The sequence below is a fragment of the Lepisma saccharinum genome, chromosome 24, assembly GCF_977018435.1.
Source record: "Lepisma saccharinum chromosome 24, izLepSacc3.1, whole genome shotgun sequence".
Lineage (NCBI taxonomy): Eukaryota > Metazoa > Arthropoda > Insecta > Zygentoma > Lepismatidae > Lepisma > Lepisma saccharinum.
This window is the reverse complement of record NC_139252.1, coordinates 43,151,685-43,176,885: the sequence shown is the minus strand read 5'-3', so window position 1 is coordinate 43,176,885 and position 25,201 is coordinate 43,151,685. Positions and strand designations below refer to the sequence as shown.

The 25,201-nt window shown below is 38.2% G+C and overlaps 1 protein-coding gene across 4 annotated transcripts in view; it reads left to right on the top strand.

Annotated features, from left to right (window-relative positions):
* Positions 1-23,162, top strand: part of bigmax (helix-loop-helix-leucine zipper transcription factor bigmax) — a 64,575-nt gene extending 41,413 nt beyond the window's left edge. For 3 of the 4 annotated variants that reach the window (XM_083110780.1, XM_083110779.1, XM_083110781.1), the window contains one exon: positions 16,177-23,162. In XM_083110780.1, coding sequence (XP_082966906.1) covers positions 16,177-16,251 — 75 coding nt within the window. In that variant the 3' untranslated portion in view covers positions 16,252-23,162. The remainder of the gene's footprint in view (positions 1-16,176) is intronic. The other variant, XR_014440667.1, reaches the window with a different exon arrangement.
* Positions 23,163-25,201: the final 2,039 nt, after the last annotated feature.

Sequence of the window (25,201 nt, the reverse complement as noted above, 5' to 3'; positions counted from 1 at the left end):
TTTTTTATGCCGACAAGGGGGGAAATTGTAACGACCGCCACGTTAGGCAGATTTCAGTTGTATATTGGCATTTACTTTATTTATTTATACTTAATTGTTTTTCGTATCCAAAATGGCTAGGATTATTTCTACCTTTCACGCAAATTTTGTTGTTTATACACAAGTTAAGTACATTGCTTTTAATATCGAGTTTTGTTCAACAATGTACAAGATTGAAGTATTTTGTCTTCGTTATAAACTAAATCTTTATTTAATCATTTTTATGTGCAAGGGCAAATATGATTTATTTGATAAAATCAGTTTAGTTATTTCTATATAGTTTAATATTGTAATGTTATAGCAAAGTATTTCTGCCTCGTTTTCAATAAAATATCGTTTTCCTATTGGCTGTTTATGTTAGGAGTGGGGGAACCACGCTTCGTGTTCTTGGCGATGTAAAAACTTCCACGTTGGCATTTTTAATTGTTGCCAACCTGAACTTTAGCTTACTATCGCTAATTAACATTGAAGTGTCATATAAATTATCAGTTTTTCTTGTGCTATTTTATGTTACGAGTTTGTATTGTAAGTTAGAACAATCTGTTATGCTGCGCCTCGCGCTTGAGGTTGCAGTTGAGGTCTTGCTATTAACGGTGAAGGCGGTGCGCGGATTCTGTCGTGATAAATAAGTTACTCATCACTGCCTACAAGCGAGCAGGACCCAACACATTATATTTTTGGCTTGTGCGAATCAGTATGTACGCGCGCGATTCGTGATTAAAGATTTTGGATATTTTTAATATAAAGTATTTGGAATTTTATTTACTGTCACGAGTCGCAATTCGGTGGTTACCTTCCTGGAGGAAGGGCGGATCGTCTTAATCCCGATCCCTGGGTGAGAACTGGTGCTCCCAACTGACCAGCCGGAGCAAGGAGTGGTGGCACGTTGCATATGGAATACGTTTTTGGAGCATTGAAAATGAAAAGTTCATCAATTTTTGCAGATCACTCAAATGCCGTTTCACAATTTCTCTACTCTCCGTGTAATTACTTCAAATTTCCAAGACACAATCAATGATGATTTTCGCCTTCGTTGACTGGTTCTTCTTGAAGGAATTGAATCACACCACACACCTCATAACTGGTGGGAGCAGTAATACGAGCGTTTATGTTTGTTAGTTCCTTCTCACGCACTGTTGAAGCAAATGGACTGTGGTTGTGTGTGGAGTATGATTACATATTACTGCTGGCTACTGTGCATGCGCCATGTCGCTGCAGTTATGTATTGCTTTTTACGAGCCAATTCGAAAGTTGATTTCTGAATAGTCCTCTAGTTGGGAGTTTCGGCCTTATTTCCATGTCAGGGGTTGCATTTCTTGTTATTGTCTTGGAACTTACGCTGTTGTTGTGGTACTTGGGAATGTGAATCCAGATTCGAAAGACAGGGGGTACTTTTATAAGTCATGTGCCATTGTTTAATCACTGTTGTACGTAAACTATAATATTGTTTCCCAGCAATGAAACTATGGAAATAATTCAACAATGCTGATTTTCTATTGTTGATTTCTACCTTTACTGAAATAATTCATTTGTTACAATAAGGATTAAAAATTAGTTTTATTACTTCTCAATCAATGTAATGGAAATTGTGACTAATGTATTGTTATGATCATTGCCAAATCTATATCTTAACATATGTAACATTCTTTCAGAAAAATTAAAACTAAATAAATACAAAGGAAAAAATATAGGTACCTTGAGGTTAATACATAAAGTACTTGGGGCGTTCAAAAATGATTGGCACTACAATTTTTTTGTGTTCACAGGTACCATTTATTGAACAATCGAATACAGATTATATTAAAGGTATTCCCCGCCAATGTCTATGCACTGTTGCCATCGTTCTGGCAGCTTCCGTATTTGTGTAGCAAACCATTCTGGGGGGTATGGCGGCGCCACTGGCTGACAACTGCTTTGTGGTGAACTTCTTACCCCGCATGACCTCTTTCATTGCGTCGAATAGGGCATAGTCGCTAGGAGCAAGATCCGGTGAATATGGAGGATGTGGCAGCACAGTAAACCCTAGTTCACGCACGGTGGCCATGGTCTGGCGACTGGCATGTGGGCCCGCATTGTCTTGTTGGAGAAGAACGCCACATCCCCATTTTCTGTGGTGGCGTTGTTGAACTGCATCGGCGGAGTTGGAGCAGTGAACTGCAGTACCGATCACTGTTCATGGTCGTTTTGGAAGGAGCCAGTCCACCAGAAGTATCCCTTCCTGATCCCAGAACACAATCGCCATTTGTTTGTGCACGAATAGTCCCGGCCGTGACTTCTTGGGATGAGGGCTCCCAGTATGCTTCCATAGACTGGCATTTTTTTCTGGAGTTTCGTGGGAGAACCATGACTCGTTGACGGTGACCAGACGCTCAAAGAACTTCGCTGGATCTGCACTGTACTGTTGCACCAACTGTTTGCATATCCGCACACACTGCTGTTTCTGCTATGGTGAGGGAATGGGGCACCCATTGGGCACACACCTTCTTCATCTTCAAATCCTCATAGATGATGGTGTGGAGGGTTCCCTGCAGGGTTGTTACACGACTGGAAAACCAGGAAAAGTCAGGGAATTTGGTTGGTCAGGGAATAGTCAGGGAATTTTGCATATTTTCTGGAATTTACGCACATTTTGGAGTTGCAGGAGAACCAGTTACAAAATGAACGAACGGTTCATTTCCACTTCCAAATTCGGTTCTTGTGATTCCAGTTCCCCCAAAAGATTCAGTTCAGTAACTTGTTCTTCTCGTCATTATGACTTCTAGTCTGTCACGTACAAAATTATGGTTCCTTCGCATTTCGATACGTACAAAATTATGGTTCCTTCGCATTTCGATACGTACAAAATTATGGTTCCTTCGCATTTTGATTCTATATTTATTCACGCTGGGATGTAGGTTTTTGGAGCCGTTCATTTTGCGACTCGTTCTTGTGAACCTGTTCAAGACCGGAATTTGGAGAGGTGTGAGATTTTTCCTTAGAGAACAAGTTACTCAAGATGAAATCTACGTACAAGCCATCCTCAGAATTTCTTACAGATAAAATGTTGCTTTAGCTTTGTGTGTGGTGAGGAAATTTCCTTTCTTCAAGAACACACCCGTTCTCTTTTGATACGTGAAGCGAAGCAGGTTGGTGTTCGGACAGTTCATTGGTTTTGGATCTGCAATAAAGCTTGAGAGCAGAATTTCACGTAACTGGCTGTGGTTGTCGTCAGACTGGACGGGTGCGAATGCCGAGTAAAAACAAAGGGACTCACTACTTCGTTCCCCCCGTGAACCCGTTCTGTGAATTTGAATCCTTCGTGTGCAACCCGTTCAGAAGCAACCTCATCAACTAGTTCATTTGCTCGTTGTCGTAGTTTTTACATTGCAGGGATTAGTGATGGGTCATTGCAGTTCCTTTTCGGGAGGCAGTTCACCGGAGCTCGCTCACCGAAAGGAGTCGTTCACCAGGAGTCGTTCAAAGGAACGACGAGGCCACGGAGCATGCTCTCGGACGAGGCAGTTCCTTTTAGAAAGGCAGTTCATTGGAGCTTGCTCATTGAAAGAGTCGTTCACAGGAGCTACCATACCAACACAGCTCCAAGTTGATTTCGTTGGGCGGGGGAGGGAATGGAAAGAATTAGAGGGGAGGAATCCGCCTTCGCGCAAGAATGGAAGAAAACATAAACAGCTAGAGTTTGGACTTGAGGAACCCAGACTTTTCGTCTCCACTTGTGCTAGTGTGAAGGGGGGGGGGGGCGAAAGCGGTGTTGCCAAACGTCTGAGAGTCTGATTTTTTTTTTGTCCAGTCGTACAGGACATCTTTTCCTGTCAACATGCACCCTTCGCTCGCTCGCATTTCAGGCAGAGGCAGGGAGGCGGAGACCCACTCTTTCGCTTGCTACCCTAGGCAACAGGCTTCGCCGTGCTTGGCCTTTTTGGGAGTGGATTCTCTCGAGAGTGGGGGGGGGGGGGGGACGATGAGCTGAAAACTCGGAATTATTGCGGAGGGTTAGAATTCTTTCTAGGGGTATTGTAGACTGTTCGTATGAACATCTGCACTGCAATCAAGGTTTAGGGTCCAGTTACTTGTGGCATATTTCGTTTTGCTCGCCAGTTAAAATTGCACGTCGAGTTCCGATTACTCAATATTATCCATCCTTTATAGTTTATATTAATTTCATTGTTGTCTACACAGCGATATCAAATAGTGAATTACATATTGATTGGAAGTGAACGAACATTGTGTGTTTTACTGATATCCTCACAAGAGTATCTACAGAATGTTTAGTAAGATCCCGAAATTTAGGTTGAATTCAGAATTTATGTAATATTGAATGGGTGATTGGGTCCAGGGGGACTCATGGGGCTGCAGTTCCCTCCCGAAATTTTGAGAAATTCAAAAGTTTCAACTAAAAGTATTTTTTAAAAAAATCAGGAAAACCAAATTGGTAACTGAAGAACCTCTTAAATCAACCTCTCAAATACAATTTTTGTCATTAAACCACTTTTACCCGTGGTATCAGTATCGGAAGATATCGGTTGGATTATATTTACCGACACCGGCCGATACTTTTCCAATATTTTGATCTTTCGCGAGGCTTGCAAATATGCAGCAAGCACTTTCAGGGTGTCCTTGAATTTATGCATAATTCCAAGTTTCCGTTGTTTTGAACCAATGTTGTATGGAAAAATGTATTTTGTGACTACGTAATAGTATTTTCAGATTTTGATGCAATTCTTACGTTTAAAGCATAACCCTAATAAATTGATACACACAATTGGAAGTATTTACTTACACTAATATTAGTCAATATTTTAAACAGCTTTTAATTAATACGCGTCATTTTCAAACAAGGGTATCGGTGAGATAGGTAAGAGAATCAGCATGGGTGTGGATATCCGTTCAACTCTAATAATTATGAAATGTTTTATTACTTATTCCGCCCCACGGGAAAAAATGCAGCTTTCTAAGATCCACATTTACAAATCCAACCCTCCGAAATAAAATCCTGCTTACTCCAGTGGTACTATAGCATGTTATGATGCGTCTGTCTCCATTAAGCGGGACTTTTCCTTCCAGATGGACATCACGGACGTTCTGATAATTCCCAGAGCAGCTGCTGTTCTCCCAATCACTTTTTTTAAACTGAATCAAAGGGCCATTATTATCTCTTTCATTTTCAAAATAATCTCGCACTGCACGAGTCTGGCCACGCATAGGAATACCACGCCCGACAACTTTTTTTTTTCTTTCGATTTCGCCGGTGTATTCGCGTTATGCTCATCATCTTTCAGTATAAAAATCACAGATACGAAAAAAAAAAGCACAAACAAACCACACAATAACGCCGAACTTTTGCTGTCAGGCATACACTTGGCAACGCAGAATACCACGAGAATTCCCCCTCGACACGGCAACTGGTCAAAGCCGATTGGTTCAGTGATTCACGTGACCCTCCCTAACTTTCGACAGAAAAGACAAAAATAGAATTTCCAAGTCCATTCTTTCGCTCGCTCTCGCGCTCTCTCTTTCTCTCCCCCTCTCTCGCGCAGGTTCGTAGGAGCGAGTCATCAACTGGGAGCGTTGCAGCATACAAGCAAAGCTCACGACTCCTGAGGAACTACCACTTGTCATGGCAGTTCCTTTTCGGGAGGCAGTTCACCGGAGCTCGCTCACTCAAGCAGCCATTCAAAGGAACGATCAACTCCTCTCGATGTTGGTTTCGTGCAGCTGAAGTGAGGGGGGGTGGGGGAGGACTTGCTGGAGTTAGCTTGAGTGAAAAGAATTAGGAGAGAGGGAACTCCGTCTACTACTCCACCTACCACAAGAAAACCAGAGCACGTACACAGCAGAAACAAAACAAAACACGGTCGCTCGCTCTCTCGCAGTCATGAGTCATCGACGGAGCTGGAACTGCAGGAGCGGTTGACAACGTACATTCAAAGCTCACGACTCCGAGGAACTACCATAGAGGAACTGCTCGTTCACTCCGAAGGAGCGAGCAGTTCACAGTTCCCAAGAGGGAGTCGTTCAAAAGGAACGACTCGTTCACGAACGACCCATCACTAGCAGGGATGTGTTGCACCCGAGAAATTAGTGATTTTATGCAGTATCATTGACGTCATTATTTGAATATGCACGTATTTTGTGCATGTAGAACGAATTTATTTTTTATAAACTGGTGCAAAATAGAGGAATTAAACGTACGCTGGTCACACATCGTTGTTAGGTTAGGAATGATGGTTTGATACGGATAGTAATTTTACGTATGTTTTGCGTGTAGAATGAAATTATACTGAAAAGTGGTGAAAATGGGCCCAAGTTCCTTTTGTTTTATTATGATTTCATCATGCTACAAATGCAACTTTTACGTGGTTCGATTTCGATTTATGTCTGTTAACACATACTGCAGAGTTTTAGCGATTACTTAAGATTTTGTCAATATATGCCTTTGTGGTTAGGTTAGGAAGGTCAGGTTTGGTTGTCTTAGAATTAAAATAAATGCCCTAAATGCACTCTACTAAGGTTCCGATTTATTTCTACATTCATTCCCACTAGTTTACGATACTTACTGTCGCTTGTCAACCGGAGAATACCTTGTCCGTGGGAACCGTGTATGATTGCGTAAGGTCATTTTGAAGTTTTTTTCAACATAAATAACTTTTTTCGAATACAAATAGTGCTCATTAGGTTCAAATTTCATGTCACAATGATTGCCAAAATTCTATGATAATTAGTCTTCCTGCTAGGAAAATTTGAAAAAAAAAAAAACATAAAACATTCGGAATTGTTTCCTTTTAATAGACAGATTTCGATGTTTTCCGTAATATAAAATTGGTTCCAGCATGTGGAAAATGCAAATAATGGAGATATTTGATTCCAAAGTATGGCCTGCGTATATATATTTTTTTTAGGTGTATTGTTGGTCACCGGCCCCATTCACGTTCTGAATTTCCTAAATATGTACTATTTTCAATAAATTAAAAAATATAATCATTAAACTTATTGCATATTTTCTAAAGGTACATGACCTAATTTTCTGTTGTTTCTCATTTGTATTGATATAATTGAGGTTGTATACAGGTTACATTGTAAAGCTTTGATATATGCCACATTTTTTTTATTGATTTTTTTTACACCACCTTAATTGCAATGAATTAGTTAAAATGGGGAAGTACAATAGTTATTTATTTTTTCATTGAATAGCATTATATTAATCACTTGGTAAATTTTCAGCTAATATCTGTGTATATTCATATTCATAATAATTAACGTGCCTGCATATTTAATTGAAAAAGATGAGGTTCAAAAGCAAAAATCATGACGACAATCATGTCTGGAAAAATTTCATTTCTGGTCTGGAAAACCTGGAAAAGTCAGGGAATTTCATAATCAAAAAATCGTAGCTACCCTGCCCCGTGATAAACCTTTTGCCGTCTGTAGTACATCAAACGTCATGCGTCTGTTCGTCATTATCAAGTCATTGACATGCTGGGCATTGTTTGCTTTGCGTGCAGTTGCTGGACGCCCAGTGCTTTTGCGTTTTTTCGCACAGTCCCTGCCGTCTTTGAACTCTGCTACCCACCGAAACGTGGAGCTGTCTCCCCACATATGGCTACTAACCTCTTGTGGATGTCTGAAGCAGTCACTCCTTCCCTCCAGAGAAACCACACTGTCCACCGTTGCCCATGCGTGTCTGCTTCCATGTTGTCGGATCGCTGTTCATCAGCGTACTGGCATGCTGGAACAAATGCTGCTGCTATGCGCTACCTATGGGAAGCAGAAACACCATCTGGTGGCGGTAGACAGTACTATCGTCTATCTTCACGCAGACATCAACACACATTTCACACTGCTACTTTGCAGGAGTTATAGGGGGAGTGGCAATCAATATTGAACGAACTAAATATTAATACATGATAGGACTACGGGCTCCGGTACCCCTTTCTACACCCTCGATTTCAGGCGCATTTCAAAGATTTTCGTGATAATATTTAGTTCCTCATAACAAACAATGTTTGCAAATAGCACGGAAGTTAATTTTTTAGATCTACGTGCTACGAAACTTACATTTTTTATAAAATTAAAATTTCTTGCGTAACGTCCAAAAAGGTTTTTCAGAACTTCTATGATGGCGGATGATGGATTCATGTCACAGGCGCAAGTCTGAAGATTTTGGATCATGGATTCATGTCACAGGCGCACATCTGTTTTTTTTCTTTTTCTTCTTATGATTGACTTGTGCAATGGGAACATTTGTGATTGCGTAATATTATTTGTGCGATATATTGGCGGATTGGACATTTCAGACATTGGATTTCATTTATGCGACTTCAGAAATTGGAATTAATTATTTCTTTTTGGCAACTGCAGGCCATAAAGGGTAGGGTTGTTTTTTCTAAATGACTTGTGGGATGGGATAATTTGCGAGTTCTTATTTTTATGATGGGAAGGGAGTGGAGGGTGTTATTCTGTGGAAAAGGACAACAAGGACTTTCAACGTAGGAGTTACTTCATTTTTGGACTTACAAATTTAACTTCGACCCACAATTCAGTGCCTGGCCTTGGTAAAAAGAGGTAAGTTACCTTCTTAGGTTTAATTTTAGCCTTCATTTTTTGTATCTTCATGTGTCAGTGCGGAAAACAATGAGAAATAGTGTTGGGGGCTGGTGACGCTGGCCAATTTCTAACATGCCTTTAAAAGGGACTAGATAAAGGCGGGGCCGCGGTAGCGGTAAGTCAATTACCCCAGGGGCAGAGCCCGGAATCGGTGGGAAATTTTGACTCAACAATTTCAAACGACAAAATCTCAACTTTAAACGGCTGTACAGTCGTAAATACTTCTTTCCGCGCTCCAATTTTTTTTATTCACAATTAGGATAACATAATATTCATAATGAAAAAAAATATTTGAAAATTCGAGGGTGTAGAATAGGGCACCTGACCCGGACTACGCACCTGTACTCACGCACACACATACACAGAGAGAGATTGGGGAGATTAATTGATTTGATTATTTTACTTCGCGTTTCTGCCACTTTTGGCTAATTGGGAAGATTAATATGAATGGTGATAAGAAGAAATAGATGAACGAACAATCACACACATAAATGTACAGCACACAACACAAATCCCATAGAAGATTATACTAGCCATGGGTCCAGACTCCAGAGCCTTGTTAGTGTACAAAATGCAGTCCAGGGTGTACTACATTCACATTTGTGTGTCTTCAGAAAGAGCCTCCGATTACACCTCAGGGAGAGGAAAATTGATTATCTTTCATGTAACACCAACAAACTTTTACAGCATGAAGCAAATACGAAGGAGGACAAATTTTCTGGCAACGTTTTGCCCACCCACCCGGCCCTATTCTATATTTACTATTTATTACAAAGTATAGTATCCTATTCTCAAATGTTTGCAAACTTCCTATGATACTTATCCTAGTTGTTCATGCTAAAATTAAATAAACACATCTCTTGTGTTTCCACTGAACAGAACACCCTATTCTGGATTTACTCTGAATTTTTACAAAGTTTAGTTTTCTGTTCTCCAATGTGGAAACAGAGATATACATAAATTAACCCTAAACCCGACTAGACCCGTTACTGGCAAACATGCTGCCAGCGCCTCGACACCACACCCTCTCTAGTTCGCTCTTCCCTATGAAATGTATATCTGTTTCCGCATCAGAGAACACATTATTCTACCTACACACAGTTGCATGTTTGCAAACTTTCTACTTAATCCTAGTCAGTGATCAGAATGCTACATTTTAAAAGTAGCTTCGCTACAGCTACAGCTACTCTTCCAAAATGTAGCTTCGCTACAGCTACAGCTACTCTTCCAAAATGTAGCTTCGCTACAGCTACAGCTACTCTTCCAAAATGTAGCTTCGCTACAGCTACAGCTACATTTACCAAAAAGTAGCTCGCTACGCTACCCCTGTTCGCTACTTGCTACTTCGCTACTTTTTGCGCTACTTCTGCATAAAAAAAAATAAAAACAACCATATGGGTATTAAACAAATCCCCTACTACTGGTAAATAGATTCTGTTATTTATTATCATGATTCCAGTCATTCAATAATTTTGATAGCAGTGTTACTTCAGTTACTTTTCTTTTACTATAGTTTTGAGAATACCATACCTATGCAAGTGGCATATCAATTCAAATTTGATAAATGAATATTGCAATTAGAGTGTTACCCAAATTAATGATTACAACTATACACAAATCAAATTTGGTAGGATTACGTATTTACGTATGTTCACATCAACATATTTTTCTTGAGAATAAATATTTCATTTTTTATAGACTGATATGAATACAGAATTTTGAATGAAAAGTACCTGAAGTCCTTTGACTACAAAAGGGCCTCAGGTTCGATTCCCAGCGGAGGCTCATAGTGGTTCGGATCCAGTCTCGATCAGCTTATCTATGCATAAAATGGACTCAAAAGAAAAACTAGGAAAGAAGCCAAGTTGGGAGGATGGGATCCTCCTGCTCCTCCATTCCCCGCACTGCTCATCATCCATCATTGTTCCTCGTTCTCACAATTAGCCGAAAGTGACAGAAAGCGACTATGGATAAGAGAATAATTAAAGAAACCATTCATCCTCATTGTCATGATTGAGAGAAGTGGAAGAATAGATGAGGAGGTAAACAGAAGAGGACAAATGGGTGGTGGACTATATCAAAGTGTTTGAAGATTAATATGGAACAGGGATGTACCTATGAAATGCAAGAAGGTAATATATAACACATACCATGTGCCAATAATTGCGTATGGAGCAGAGACTTGGACAATGACAGAGTGACAGAGAGAGACAAAAAAAAAGATGCAAGCAGTGGAGACTAAATTTTTGAGGAGTCATTTGAAGAAGACTAGAAGGGATAGAATAAGGAATGAGGAGATCCGACAGACAGTGGGTGGTAGTGAAGCTTCAGGACAGAATAGATAAGGCACAGATGAGATAGTTCAGACACATGAAGAGGATGGATGCAGAAAGACTACCAGTAAGAGCTTACAATGCACGAGGAGTAGGAATAAGGCCAAGGGGGAGACCAAGATGTTGGTGGAAAGAGCATATAGCGGAGAGTGTTAGGAGAAGAGGACAAGATTGGAACACCTTGGAAAGAGAGGGGGGTGGAAGACCAGGAAAAAATGGAGAGGCTTCACTTGTATGCTGACCCAGCCAGAGGCAGGAAACGGCAAGGGATGATGATGATGATGTCATGATTAGCAAAAGTTACAGAAAAGTTACGCAAAAGTAGGAGAAATACATAAAATCAAAAACTATGTATACGTATTAACTAAAGAAAATTGTTGTTTCTGTAGGAAAGTCAATAACTCGTACATATTTTTTGCAATATGATAAAATTATTGAAGAAACTGTCGTGTAAACCTGACTGTTCTAAACGAATTGTAATTTTAAAATTTGTGAATAAATACTATCGCGAAAATAATTGTAATTCCAGAAACTCTATCATTCGCGTAACACTAATTTCCTGCTGGTGAGATCCTATATACTGACGATGATCAATGCTGTTACCGTACTGAGCCATTTATTGCTGGCACTAATCCATCACTCGTTTTTGCACTGCAAGTTGTGTCTTACACAGCAATTAATGACATTTTGGTGTCTCTTACACCATGAATATCCACAGGATTGGTTCCGGGTGTGACACAAACGAGGCACTTTTTTCCAGTGGTGCAGCAAACGAGGCATGTTTCTCTCCAAAATAGCGATGCAGCTAAAAAAACGTAGCTGTTAGCAGGAATATATTCATATATGTCAGTTAGTTATCTGGATATCTGAATTATTCAGCTACTAATTAAATAAATTATGCAGATATCTATAATCTACAATCTAGATAATCTGTACCTCCAGACTGTCTTTTTGAACCTCCTGCAAAATTAAGGGTTATTGTCGATTTTTCTGACGCTGTTGCCACATTCAAAATTCATCTCCAAATGCTGAGAAAAAGTGTAGCTGTAGCGAAATTTTCGCTACAACTACAGGAATTTTGTAGCTTCGCTACCACTACAACTACAATTTTCAAAATGTAGCGTCGCTACAGCTACCGCTACAAATTTTGTAGCGACGCTACAAGTAGCTCGCTACTTCTGACCACTGATCCTAGTCTATAAAATTGGAATTAAATGAACACATCTCTTTTGTTTCCAGAGAAGGGAACACCCTATTCAAGATTTACTAGTTATTTTAACAACGTGTAATATCTTATTCTCTAATGTTGAAATTGAGATATACGTAAATTTACCCTCAACCTGACTAGACCCTCTACTGGCGAACATGCTCGTCAGCGCCGCTAACCCGAATCCCCTTCATAGTTCTCCCTTCCCTCTACAACGTATATCTCTTTCCACATCAGAGAACACACTATTTTACCTACACAGTCACATGTGTACTTATCCTGGTCTTTACTTACAAAATTATAAAAATACATCCCTTATTTTTCGAGAGAACTGATCACTATTCTAGATTATTATCTCTTTATGCAAAGTTTAGTATCCTGTTCCACAATGTGGAAGCTGAGATGTACTTACCACTAGTTTTAGCATACCTTAGATCCAAAGTTTTGAATGCAGTAAATTACAACCCTCCTCCCCTCACATACCTTGCTGGATCCTACATTTAAAGGAATTTATTTACATCCCTCCATCCCTCCCAATATTGTGAAAGGGATGGTTGTTGCATCCCCCTCTACCTTTTCATTAATTTTTCTGTCATTTTCTCTGTATGGAGGTTTTACTTGACACTCCAATCTTCCAAACTCTACCTTTATGTAAAGCAGTTACATTGCCATTTATTTTCTGTACATAAGCGGTCAAATGTTTCTCCACAAACGTATTTCAAGATTACACAGATTTTTCTACACCTTTATACTTTGAAATCCTTGATAATGTCATTTTACCGTTTTATACCCTTAGTGGATACTGTTCTATGTACTAGGTCGTTCAAGTCAATCGGGGACTTTTTTTTTTAAAAAAAATAGAAGAACAAATTTCAAAGTGTGGTAACTGGATTTATTTTTCCACATAACCTCCTGCTACAGTTATACACTTATCCCAGCGTTTAACTAACGCCTGGAATGCTTCCGCATAGAAGGATTTATCATTACGGCGGAACCATTGTAGAACAGCATTTTTCACTTCATCATCAGTGTTGAAATGTTTTCCTCCAAGGAATTCCTTCAGGGGTCCAAACAGGTAAAAATCACTTGGCACTAAGTCAGGACTATAGGGGTAGGTGTGGTAATATCTCCCAGCCGATTTCCTGGAATGTTTGGAATGTGTGTTGAGCGGTATGCGGTCGTGCATTGTCTTGCAAAAAGAGAACACCCTTTGTGATGAAACCCGGACGTTTCTTCCGTAAACTCTTATGCACATCACGCAGAACACGGCAGTAATACTCACTGTTGATAGTGACACCATGGGGTAAAAAATCAACGTGAATAATCCCCTGTTTATCCCAAAAGACACTTGCCATCACTTTACCAGCAGACGCAACTGTTCGAAATTTCTTGGGAGGTGGTGATTCCGTATGCTTCCACTGCATCGATGCTCTTTTGGATTCTGGAGTGAAATGGTGAACCCATGTTTCATCACATGTCATGATGCGATTCAGAAAATCCTGGCCTTCCATGTCATAGCGGTCCTTGAGTTCTCTGCAGACTTCAACTCTTCTGTGTCGGTCAAAAGTGGACAGCTGCTTTGGGACCCACCGTGCACTCACTTTTCGGAACAACAAATGATCATGAATTATTGTGTTCACTGTTCCTAACGACAGATTTCACACCCTTGCAATTTCACGACAGGTTATGCGACGATTGTCCAGGATCAGCTGCTCCACGTGCTGAATGTTTCCAGGAATGATTGCCGTGGGCTGTGATCCACCACGACCGGGATCGTCAGTAATACAGATACGGCCATCTTTGAAGCGCTTACACCATTCAAATGTCTTACTGCGACAGAGTGTCTCATCACCGTACTGAGCCTGAAGTCTTCTGTAAATTTCTGCAGGTTTTCTGTCCTCGTTCACTAAAAACTTCATCACAACACGCTGTTCCATGTAGACATTCACACTGTTGTCCGCCATCTTGAATAACGATCTATGCAGAAACGCGGGAAATGAGCGCCGCCTACCAGTAACAGCACACAGTTGCCAGTTCCTACTGCATACAAAACCTCCAGCCTAGGCGTCTATTTAAACCTGGAAAAAAAGAAGTCCCCGATTGACTTGAACGGCCCACGTAAAGAAGAACAAGAACATGTTTCTCAGCAATGAATAATGGGAATAATCCAACACTGCCAGCTTTCGTTTTTGTTTATTTCTTCCGTTACTAATACAATGCATGTGTTGTAATAAGAAATGTTCTTTTTCTTACGTACCATTTTCGCCAAGCTCCATAGTGGAGTGGTAAGCACAGCATGTTGTGATGCTAGTGGTCGCAGGTTCATATTCTAGCCTGGGCATGGGTGTTCTTTGTAAGTATCCCTTCATCACTCATCCTCATCTTTGCAATTAGCCAAAAGTGGCAGAAAAGTGAAGGAAAGTAAACCAAATGAATCAAACCACTTACTTATAACTTCATGTAATGGAATTTACTCTGGATAATTTATAATTATGATCATGCCATGCATGCACGCTCCCTCCCTTATTGTGGCAGTTTAATTTGGATTGAAGTTTCAGCATCTTTGATGCTCTAACTTTGAGTTATGAATTTTGGCATTTTTCCTTATGCTTGCTGCGTATGCTGGATCCTTTCACACAACTGTCATGTTACTAGGGCATGTTTTCCTATCTTACATGACCGTACATACCCAGGTTATTAAACAACACGTATACAAGTGAATCTAATATACAAATTGCATGACAGAATCAGATATACACAGATATAGACCCAATCTACATATTCTACATTTAGAAGGATATACTTAATTAACTTATAGTATGTAGTATGTTTAACATGATAAGACCAGTTACCCATCGATACATTGACTGAAGGAGATGCTGTGTCACATATGTGATGTTACGTTTAGTTGCATATTCTCATTGATTAAGATGCGACATTTTGTGGATATGTCTTATTGGCTAACTTTAACCTATATTGTGGATTGTAGGATTTGGATGGTGAGGTTGCTTCGTCCAAAATTATTTCACTTGCATGAAGTCATAGTTTCGATCATTTCTCGTATCATATTGGAAACATATGTATGTGCGCCTGTTATTATTCGCAGTGTTTTGTTTTGTACACATTGGAGCTGGTACTTTTAAGTCTAATGCCATTGTTTTAATCACTGTTGTATGTAAACAATAATATTGTTTCCTAGCAATGGAATAATGTAAACAGACCAACAATGCACATTTCCTGTTATTGTTGACTTCTACCTTTACTGAAATAATTAATAGGGATTATAAATTAGTTTTATTTCTTCTCAATCAATGTAATGGAAATTGAGAATAATTTATTGTTATGATCATTGCCAAATCTACATCTTGCATGTGTAACAGTCTAGAAACAACAGAACTCTAAATAAATACAAAGAGTGTAGGTACCTTGAAGCTAGTACAGAAAGTATTAATACATGATAGGACCATGACTGCATACGGGTGTAAGAGAGGAAGTTCAGCATTTTTTCCAATGTACATCATATCATTTCAGTGCATATTATACTCTGAAATAAAAATTGCTAGTTTTCAATTAAAGTAGACTTTGATGATTTTCCTTCAAATGTGATGGCGCAAATAATATTTTAATAAGTTTTTTTCCTTTTCAGGCTAAAATTCTTTAATTTGCTCAACATCTCGATGTACTACACATACGTACATCTCAAGAATCAAGATTAATTCATTGATTTTACTTGCGTTTTTGCCACTTTTGGCTAATTGCGAAAGTGAGAATGAGTGATGGTATGGTGAAATTGAACATCCATCCCCATGTTAGGATTCATAGGAAGCTATGTTAACCACTCCAACAGATTGAGCAAACTAAAGAAAAGGTTCTGACTGTGACTACATAGCTGTCCCTTGCATACTGTACTTGTTATGTATTAGAACATTCATCTATGTTATTACTCTAAAGTGATTACAGTAAAAATGCAATAAAAATGTATTATGTTTCTTGCAGACTCTGCGAGAACTGGTCATGCTCGTTCTTCAGCAGCTGAACACACAGGTAGCGCAAGGGAATAGCCAAGGATGAACAATATGTTTAGCAGGGAGCAAGACAAGTGGTTTCAGTTGTGTGTGTGTGTATGTGAGTGAGTGGGTGTGTGTGTGCGTGCGCATGCTTGCAGGATTAAGTGTACAAATAATTCAGTGAGTACCTTTATTTTTTAATCCTAGGTGTCTTGTGTAGTGACTGTTGCACTTTGATTTTATCAGTCGTTCACCTTACTTGTGCTTTTAAATTTTTTTTTTATTTCATGTCTGTTGGACAGGTTTATCAAAGTATAGATGTGTTAAGGCTACGTGGACAACAGAAAATGTGTGGTTATTGTGAAAAATTATTACTAATATTGGTGGCATGTGTTAAAATTATAAGCCATCACAACTTAGTCATATTTTTAAGAGAAATTTATTGATCAAGTTATGTACATAATAAGGTATGCATTAAATCTGCACTATATGATTGTTTTTCAATTATCGACCTGCAGAGCAATGAAGATTGGATGTCAGTTCCCATTGAAAATTCTTCTCTTGAACTTACTCTACCTGTTTCTTAACTTTGATTTTAAAATAAATTAACTTGTATACAGTAGAATCCTAATTTTATGTTCATGGAGTTTACATTTTTCTGCATTATACATTCCATGTTGATGGTCCCAACACAGCAACATGCGATAAAAATTTTCTCGATTTTACATTTTCCTGCATTTTAAGTTGTTTCAGGTTAGTCCTGCAAAAATCGTAAAATCGAAGTTCCGCTGTAATATAGTATCATCTACAGTAAGAAAAGACATTCAAGTATTTTTAGAAATCCCAAAAACAATCATGCCTTTTAGACAAATTTTAAAATGCAGAAATAAAAATACAAATGGTAGTTTAACGTAATATTATTTTATTATAGACTTGAAATTCCTTCTTAGAGTTATGCTTCTAACCAAGGAAAGGAATGCTGTAAGGAAAATAGACGACATTACGAGAAGAGTTCACACAAATAGAAAGATTCATAAGTGTAGTATAGCATGTGCATGCTACATTTTGGCTGTTTACTTATAGAAGACTGCAAAACAAATCTCTAAAATTCACTTTGTTTTTCATAGTTAAATCCATATAAATGTAACAAATGTAAATAAATACAGTACTGTTAATATTGCTAGGGGTGAGACAACTTATATTGGTTTATAATTAAATTTACCAATAATTTTATTGATCAGACATTTCTACATATAACTTCTAACTAAGTGCACAATTCTGCCATTTTGTTATTGCTTTTATTTACATAAAGGCAGTGGTCAGAAGTAGCGAGCTACTTGTAGCGTCGCTACTGTAGCTAGCTACAAAATTTGTAGCGGTAGCTGTAGCGATGCTACATTTTGAAAATTGTAGTTGTAGCGGTAGCGAAGCTACAAAATTCCTGTAGTTGTAGCGAAAATTTCGCTACAGCTACATTTTTTCTCAGCATTTGGAGATGAATTTTGAATGTGGCAACAGCGTCAGAAAAATCGACAATAACCCTTAATTTTGCAGGAGGTTCAAAAAGACAGTCTGGAGGTACAGATTATCTAGATTGTAGATATACATATCTGCATAATTTATTTAATTAGTAGCTGAATAATTCAGATATCCAGATAACTAACTGACATATATGAATATATTCCTGCTAACAGCTACGTTTTTTTAGCTGCATCGCTATTTTGGAGAGAAACATGCCTCGTTTGCTGCACCACTGGAAAAAAGTGCCTCGTTTGTGTCACACCCGGAACCAATCCTGTGGATATTCATGGTGTAAGAGACACCAAAATGTCATTAATTGCTGTGTAAGACACAACTTGCAGTGCAAAAACGAGTGATGGATTAGTGCCAGCAATAAATGGCTCAGTACGGTAACAGCATTGATCATCGTCAGTATATAGGATCTCACCAGCAGGAAATTAGTGTTACGCGAATGATAGAGTTTCTGGAATTACAATTATTTTCGCGATAGTATTTGTTCACAAATTTTAAAATTACAATACGTTTAGAACAGTCAAGTTTACACGACAGTTTCTTCAATAATTTTATCATATTGCAAAAAATATGTACGAGTTATTGACTTTCCTACAGAAACGACAATTTTCTTTAGTTAATACGTATACATAGTTTTTGATTTTATGTATTTCTCCTACTTTTGCGTAACTTTTCTGTAACTTTTGCTAATCATGACATCATCATCATCATCCCTTGCCGTTTCCTGCCTCTGGCTGGGTCAGCATACAAGTGAAGCCTCTCCATTTTTTCCTGGTCTTCCACCCCCCTCTCTTTCCAAGGTGTTCCAATCTTGTCCTCTTCTCCTAACACTCTCCGCTATATGCTCTTTCCACCAACATCTTGGTCTCCCCCTTGGCCTTATTCCTACTCCTCGTGCATTGTAAGCTCTTACTGGTAGACTTTCTCTATCCATCGTCTTCATGTGTCTGAACTATCTCATCTGTGCCTTATCTATTCTGTCCTGAAGCTTCACTACCACCCACTGTCTGTCGGATCTCCTCATTCCTTATTCTATCCCTTCTAGTCTTCTTCAAATGACTCCTCAAAAATTTAGTCTCCACTGCTTGCATCTTTTTTTTTGTCTCTCTCTGTCACTCTGTCATTGTCCAAGTCTCTGCTCCATACGCAATTATTGGCACATGGTATGTGTTATATATTACCTTCTTGCATTTCATAGGTACATCCCTGTTCCATATTAATCTTCAAACACTTTGATATAGTCCACCACCCATTTGTCCTCTTCTGTTTACCTCCTCATCTATTCTTCCACTTCTCTCAATCATGACAATGGGATGAATGGTTTCTTTAATTATTCTCTTATCTATAGTCGCTTTCTGTCACTTTCGGCTAATTGTGAGAACGAGGAACAATGATGGATGATGAGCAGTGCGGGGAATGGAGGAGCAGGAGGATCCCATCCTCCCAACTTGGCTTCTTTCCTAGTTTTTCTTTTGAGTCCATTTTATGCATAGATAAGCTGATCGAGACTGGATCCGAACCACTATGAGCCTCCGCTGGGAATCGAACCTGAGGCCCTTTTGTAGTCAAAGGACTTCAGGTACTTTTCATTCAAAATTCTGTATTCATATCAGTCTATAAAAAATGAAATATTTATTCTCAAGAAAAATATGTTGATGTGAACATACGTAAATACGTAATCCTACCAAATTTGATTTGTGTATAGTTGTAATCATTAATTTGGGTAACACTCTAATTGCAATATTCATTTATCAAATTTGAATTGATATGCCACTTGCATAGGTATGGTATTCTCAAAACTATAGTAAAAAAAAAGTAACTGAAGTAACACTGCTATCAAAATTATTGAATGACTGGAATCATGATAATAAATAACAGAATCTATTTACCAGTAGTAGGGGATTTGTTTAATACCCATATGGTTGTTTTTATTTTTTTTTATGCAGAAGTAGCGCAAAAAGTAGCGAAGTAGCGAGTAGCGAACAGGGGTAGCGTAGCGAGCTACTTTTTGGTAAATGTAGCTGTAGCTGTAGCGAAGCTACATTTTGGAAGAGTAGCTGTAGCTGTAGCGAAGCTACTTTTAAAATGTAGCGTTCTGATCACTGCATAAAGGTATAAAAAGTAAATGCCTATATGCATGGTTCCTTTTTGTAAGGTAAAATAATTTTAGTCAGTTTATTACATATGTTAATTGGGGTCATTTCAACTCTTCGTGAACTCTATTGTCATTTTGTACCGTATTGGCCAAGATTTCATATTAGTTGCATTTTTTTTTTAGTATTGATAAATTAATGTATCTCATGTTTGCATGCTGATCCATAACATTGACGATAATACAGTAGTAAGCAAATTATCCATCGCCACATTAATTCATTTTGTTTTTCCCAATGCAAGCTTCAATATTGAAAACAAGAATGCTAACAGAGCCTCAGCACAAGGTAGACAGGAAGTCCATATACCCTATGTGGAGTAAATTATGTGACAACTTGTATGGATCCAAAACATTCAGGTTCCAGTTGCTCATTTTCTGCAGCATCTTTCAATGCATTCTTTTAAGTACTATAAAAGCATGTTACTGTAATTGGACGACCCAGATGAATAAAGAGAAAAAAGGTTGAGGAAGAAATGGGTGTTAAAAAAAATGCCAATGAATTGCTCGCAGGACTCCCACTGGCCTGGATTTCCACAAGTCACGGATTTTTGAAAACTTCCAAAAAGTAAGAAAAGTCTTGGAAAATCAAAAGGCCTCTCCAGTGGCATAGTAGTAACGTCACCGCCTTGACTTTAAACTCTAGGGCCAAGTCCAGTTAACGTATCTGTGCATGAAACTGAAACAAGTAAATGGTTCTCTTATTTTTCTGTACTTGCGACAGGGTGGCTACCCACTGGGAATTCGGGGAATTCTGCATGAATTATTGGCTCCGGGAAATATGTGTGAATTCTGCTTGAATATTTCTCCGTAGACGTGAAAAATTGCAACTTTTATTAATACAAATCCAATTGAGTTTATACATAGCATATTTATAAATGCCCTGAGGCAAGTATTTAAAAATTTAGCTTCTATTTTTATGAAGGAGGAAAAGACAGCTGCGTGGAAAATAAAACTGAATTTTCTCAATCTGTTTATTTTGTTAGTGCCCTTTGCAAAACAATCTATCTGACAGACTGAAGTTTATTGAGATATCTTGAATTTTTATTAGGAAAATTTGAGTTTGAAATTCTTGTATAACTTGTATAACAGTTGTTGCATTTTTTAATGAAACGCTGACATAAAATATTATTTCTATCATACCTGTAAAGGAAGAAAAATAGGTTAAAAACCTAAAATACAAGGTCTAATAATTACACACGAAGTGTCTGAATGTAAAGGAAAAGTAACAAAAAGAGCAATGGATAATTTGCAGACTACCTTAGAACAAAATGAGAATTGTAAGTCAGCAAGTAATTAATAACGCTTGGGGAGGGGAGGAGTAGATCTTGATAGCTCCACCTTTTAACTCTTTCGCTGCGCTCGTCGCATTTATGCACAGCACGCCAGGTGCCTTGCTCCGCAGATGTCACATTATTGCGAGTTCATACTTCCACTCGCTGCGGGTGTCGCATTTCTGCAGTACGTCGCTTTTAGTAGCCTTCAGACATCTGTTGATACTATTTGGAACTATTTGAACTTGTAGTTTTGTTTATATCCGTATGATGTCGCTAATTACGCCTCCGTTTAGAATACGAGCGTTGAGTGCTCTGACATGTCAGTTTCAAATGCATGTTCGAATGTAAACAACATGGCTTCGTCAAGTCGTCAACACTTGTCTGATAATGATGTTACTCAACTGTTGAATCAGATGGTGAATTAAGTTGTGACGATAATAGCGACAGTTTTTATGAGACTTCAAGTGGTGACAGTGATTATGTAGTGTCTGATGAAGAATTTGTACCTCCGTCCGTAACATCATGGAGCAGAGTGCAAAGCAGCATTGATCTAGGTGCGGGAAGTTCGACACAGGCAAGTGCTAAGTTACTTGGTGACAGTACAGTATTTAGCACACCATTTTCTTGTTTTATCAAATATTTCCCCCACTCAGTATTTGAACACACAGCAGAACAAACTGAAGTTTTCGCCACCCAGTATGTTGATACTACTTACGAATTTCCACGCTGCTCCACCACTCTGCGTCATCCCGTGTTTTGAGAAATACCATACCATCAAGGACTACAGAATGGTTTGCCAGTGCAAGGAATGACTTTTGTAATTTATCTATAACATATTTTGCAATGTAATTTTTTAAAATTATTCTTTCTAAAATATTTTTTTTCTTCAAAATATCAAATTTTTTTAAAATATCATACCACCAACGACTACAGAATGGTTTTCCAGTGCAAGGAATGAATTTTGTAAGTTCTCTCTCATATATAACGCAATGTAATTGTGAAAATTATTTGTTTATAAAAAAAAATATTTTTTCAAATTAAATTACGCAGCCAAGGGATATTGTGTGCCAGAGAATTCCGCAGCGAAAGAGTTAAATATGCCATGGCAGAATGTGGTTATTATTTCAGCACTTGTGGAACATATTTTACTGTGTTGTTTACAAAATTGCAAACCTAAAATATTAACATTTTAATATCTTATACAATATGATCAAAACTAAATCTTCCTTAACAATTGCAGGGTTGTATTTTTTTACTATTTGTATTTTGAAAACAACTTCGTTCAAATCACATCAGTGATAAACCATATGGTCAATGAATGCTGAAGAATGGAGTTTTATATATGTCAACACTGGAGTAATTTGAATTATGTTCACATAAGCTATAGGTTGTGTATTATGATACCTCTTCTCTTGTAATTTCCCCCCTAAATTCACAACAGTGTTGTTATTCAAAGAGCAAGAATAATTTGCTACTTCCTGTGAACCTGGTGTAGAAAATATGAAATTGTTACAATTCCTTGGCTTAAAGTGAGTTGTAATATTGAGAATTGTTATTTCATTAATCTACTAACAGACATTTTTCATTCTGTATTCTTTAATATTTCTAGCTGAACGAGCAATGCAAATGATTATGGTAGTTTTTGAATGCAATATGTATTTTAGACCGGGACTGTCTGTGTAAAAAATGTTCATCCAAGGGCACAGGAACTGTGATGTTCCATTGCACTAAATATCCGAGTGAGATTGTAGATTTTGACAGATCTGATGAAAGGGAATGTAATAATCAACATTTTTGTTACTTTTGTAGGGTGCGTGGAAATTTCAGTGAGTCCATGCCCTTGGCTTCGGTGTTTTTTCTGACTTTTGCACATTTGTATTCTATCTTGTAAATAAGAGTTTTAAAAAAAATGTATATTGTAAAGGCATAAAAGGGAGAAAAGTTTTTGAAGTGTTAAATTTGTGCGATGTACCTGATACATTTAATCTTTGAAAATAAAATGAGAAGGCTCATTCATGACTTGTAACATACTTGCTTTTTTTATTTGTGTTCCATTTCTTGTAGGAAAGTGTGGGGCCACCTTTTCTAGAGATACCTCTCTTCCACGTAGTACACCATGGACTGCATTTTGCAAACTAATGAGGTTGTGGGTTGAGTTTTTGTTTTAAGTCCACTTTATGCACAGATAGGCTAATCAGGATGACCTACAGTTTAAAGTGGGATCCGAACCACTGTATGCCTCCACTTTGTAACAAACCAGGACCCAGAGCTGATCCAAGGCAACGACATTGCCACTACATCATGGAGGCTAATGAGTAGGGAGCGGAAGTTGATGACCTAAAAAATATAGGTATATGACCTATAGAATGTCCTAAAAAATGGGAAAAAATTACGTAAAAAATGCAAAAAATGACCATTACATTTGTTAGTTTCGGGTTAAAAATTTAAATGAAAAGTAAATTGAACAAAATACAATCTCCTTATCTGATCTTAAATTTGAGTTTGCCCCAGATGAACACCTGGTGGTTTCACCCGACACTGTCATCAGTTCAGCATTTCTTTTGCACGTAAATTGTAATTGTGCAAGATATATATTTCACGTTGGTGAATAGACTCAAGAATATTACCAAATTGAAAGAAGTGACAAAATATGACAAAACGATACACCAAATATTGCGAAAAATTCCGAAAATCAGGGAAAATGACCTAAAACCTAAAAATTGGCAAAAAATGCAAAAAAAATGCACTTTAAAATTACCTTTGTTGGGTTCTAGACTAAGTGTAATATTGTGTATATTTAATGGACATTGTGTCCGAGATGTCAGAAAAAAGATGACATTTCATCAACTTCCGCTCCCTACTAATGAGGTATAGATATATTTTGTGTGGGATGATACGGAGATCAGATTTTATCATAAACAGACATGTTTGTATGACAACCATGGTCGTCTCGTAGCCTGTCTCTGACTTGAGCCATTTTGTAAGGTGAATAAAACAATTGCAGAAGGCAATTCAGAGGCTGTTGCCGTGAGTTGCGGGCATCTGGCTCCTGCTGCGTGACAATGATGGGCCACACCCTGCCATTGAAATGGGACAATTGTTCGCTAAGTACCAAATAACCCATATCCAGTATACTCATTTGAACTCGTGTGGTGATTTCTATTTGGTTCCCTGGCTGTAGAAAAAACTGAAAGGAAGGCAACACACTGACATTTAATCCAAACGAGAGAGACAAATGTGTTCATCATACTGAAAGAAACTTTCTCTACTACTTCCAAACCCTCCAGAGATGATGACAGCGGAAGTGACTTCCTTGAAAGTGAATCTCGTTTAGAACAACCACCTTGATGTCATAAGATCTGATATATACCAGGTCGGCTGAAAAGTTCGTAGGCTGACTCATAGATGGCGTTACTAGAATTAAATCCATGTGATTTTTACTTAGTACTAACCTTCAAAAGATACGTGTATAAATTTCATAGCTGCCGGATAATTAGTTCGTGAGATATAGCATTGTGAGTGAAGCAGCTTTTGTTATTGTGAAAAAATGGATAAAAAAGAATTTTGTGTGTTAATAAAGCATTGCTTTTTGGCAAAAAAAAAATACTGTTAAAGCCAAAGCTTGGCTTGATAAACATTATTCGGACTCTGCACCAGGAAAATCAAGCGTTGAGAAGTGGTTTGCTAAATTTAAATGAGGCGAAATGAGCATCGAAGACGATGCACGCAGTGGATGCCCCAAAGAGGCTGTTACCGACGAAAACATCAAAAAAGTCCACAAAATAATTTTAAATGATCGTAAAGTGAAGTTGATCGAGATAGCTGAGACTTTAAAAATATCAAAGGAACGTGTTGGACATATTGTGCATGAATATTTGAACATGCGAAAGCTGTGTGCAAAATGGGTGCCGCGCGTGCTCACAATCGATCAAAAGCAACAACGTTTTGATGATTCGGAGCAATGTTTAGCGATATTCAACCGTAATAAACACAAATTTTTCCGTCGATATATTACAATGGATGAAACATGGCTCCATAACTACATTCCAGAGTCC